The following is a 1620-nucleotide window of genomic DNA, read 5'->3' on the forward strand; positions in this document are numbered from 1 at the left end:
GGACAACCATATGTCCGGATTCATTCTAAACTTAACCTTTAAATTACTTATTATTATTATTTTTTAAAATTTTAAAATTTATTTAATATTTTTATAAATTGTAATAAGATTTTAAAAAGAAAATCAATATTACAAATTAATTTGTACGTACTAAAAAAATAAATTGCAAAGACTCAATTTAATTGAAAAAATTGCAAAGGCTTAATTAGTTTTCTAAAAAAATCAAAAGGTTTTTATACCATTAAATTTTATTTAATTAAAAAAACTTGAATTTTATTATTTTTCTAAATCTAAAAATCTAAAATTCTCGATTTTGATTTGAATTAGAAAATTCATCCCTATCAATTTGAAACCGAACAAACCTTTGACCATCAAACAAGTATAACCCAAATTCAGAGCTAAGAAACTAAAAACAACACAAATCATATAAAAGTAATCCCGAAGTAATTTGAAATTACTCAAACATAAAATCATCAAAATATATATAATTTAATTACTTCGCCCAAAAAATTTAGTGTCACCCTCAAACTCAAATAATTTGATTCTAAAATAATTTAAACTATTTAAATTGATTAAAAGAAATCTAAATCGATCAAAATTCAAGAGTCTCTAAAAGAAACTTTGACAAGTGATGGTTCAATTCGTTCAATTGACGATCATAACAGAAACTGGATAGCTATTTAGCATCATAATTGATAAATAAAAAAACATTAAAGTTAAAAGAAAAAAAAAGTGCCAAGTTCCATTCTTTAATCTATTGCATCTAGGACATTAAGGCATCATTTAAGTATAACATATATTCAAAAGAAATATAATATATAATGTAATATCGTAGCAATTAGATTAAAATCTCAAAACAAAAAGTCTATAAATCTAAGAACTGGTAAACTTGGTAACCGCTTTGGTACCTTCAGAGACTGCGTGTTTTGCCAATTCGCCAGGTAAAACTAATCTCACTGCCGTTTGGATCTCCCTCGATGTAATCGTTGGCTTCTTATTGTACCTGGCCAATCTAGAAGCTTCCTGAGCCAATTTCTCAAATATATCATTGATGAAACTGTTCATAATCCCCATGGCTTTGCTTGAGATACCGATATCAGGATGAACTTGTTTCAAGACCTTGAAAATGTAAATCTTGTAAGTCTCTGTGCTCTTTTTGATCTTTTTCTTTTTCTTATCCCCGCCTTCCTTTGATATTTTTTTCTCCACTGAGGCTGGAGCTTTCTCTGCTACAGGCTTTTTCTCGGCCTTTGGTGCCATTGGAAGAAAATGATGTTTCTACTCTTTTTAAACCAAACAAACAATCGGTAGAAAAATGAAGTTCAAAAGTCCGGTGGAGAGAAGCATGGGGAGATGGGATTGATTGTGTATTTATATACGTGTGTGATTGATCTGATTGGTTACTTGAGTTCCACACGGCTCGATGACAAGGCACTGTTTGATTGAGTTAGTTTAATGTGAACCCCACATGCAGGGGAAGATGTGGACAGTTAGAGATAATATCTCCATGGCCTAAAACACGGCAGTAGAATTAGGACTTAAAAAAACATGACTAATTGCTTAAAGCACAAATTTATTCGGACCGTAGGAATTCAACGTACAACCTTCATGTTAGTAGCA

At 30.2% G+C, this 1620-nt stretch overlaps 1 protein-coding gene across 1 annotated transcript; it reads right to left on the reverse strand.

Annotated features, from left to right (window-relative positions):
* Positions 1–716: 716 nt before the first annotated feature.
* LOC107919511 (histone H2B.9) lies at positions 717–1351 on the reverse strand. The gene has a single exon (XM_016848959.2). It carries the CDS (start codon positions 1258–1260, stop codon positions 874–876), a length of 387 nt encoding a protein of 128 aa, XP_016704448.1. The 5' UTR covers positions 1261–1351; the 3' UTR covers positions 717–873.
* Positions 1352–1620: the final 269 nt, after the last annotated feature.

This window comes from Gossypium hirsutum, chromosome D13 (assembly GCF_007990345.1).
Source record: "Gossypium hirsutum isolate 1008001.06 chromosome D13, Gossypium_hirsutum_v2.1, whole genome shotgun sequence".
Taxonomy (NCBI): Eukaryota; Viridiplantae; Streptophyta; class Magnoliopsida; order Malvales; family Malvaceae; genus Gossypium; species Gossypium hirsutum.

Coding starts and splice junctions, on each gene's coding strand:
- LOC107919511 (XM_016848959.2), bottom strand. CDS start 1,260: ATGGCACCAAAGGCCGAGAAAAAGCCTGTAGCAGAGAAAGCTCCAGCC.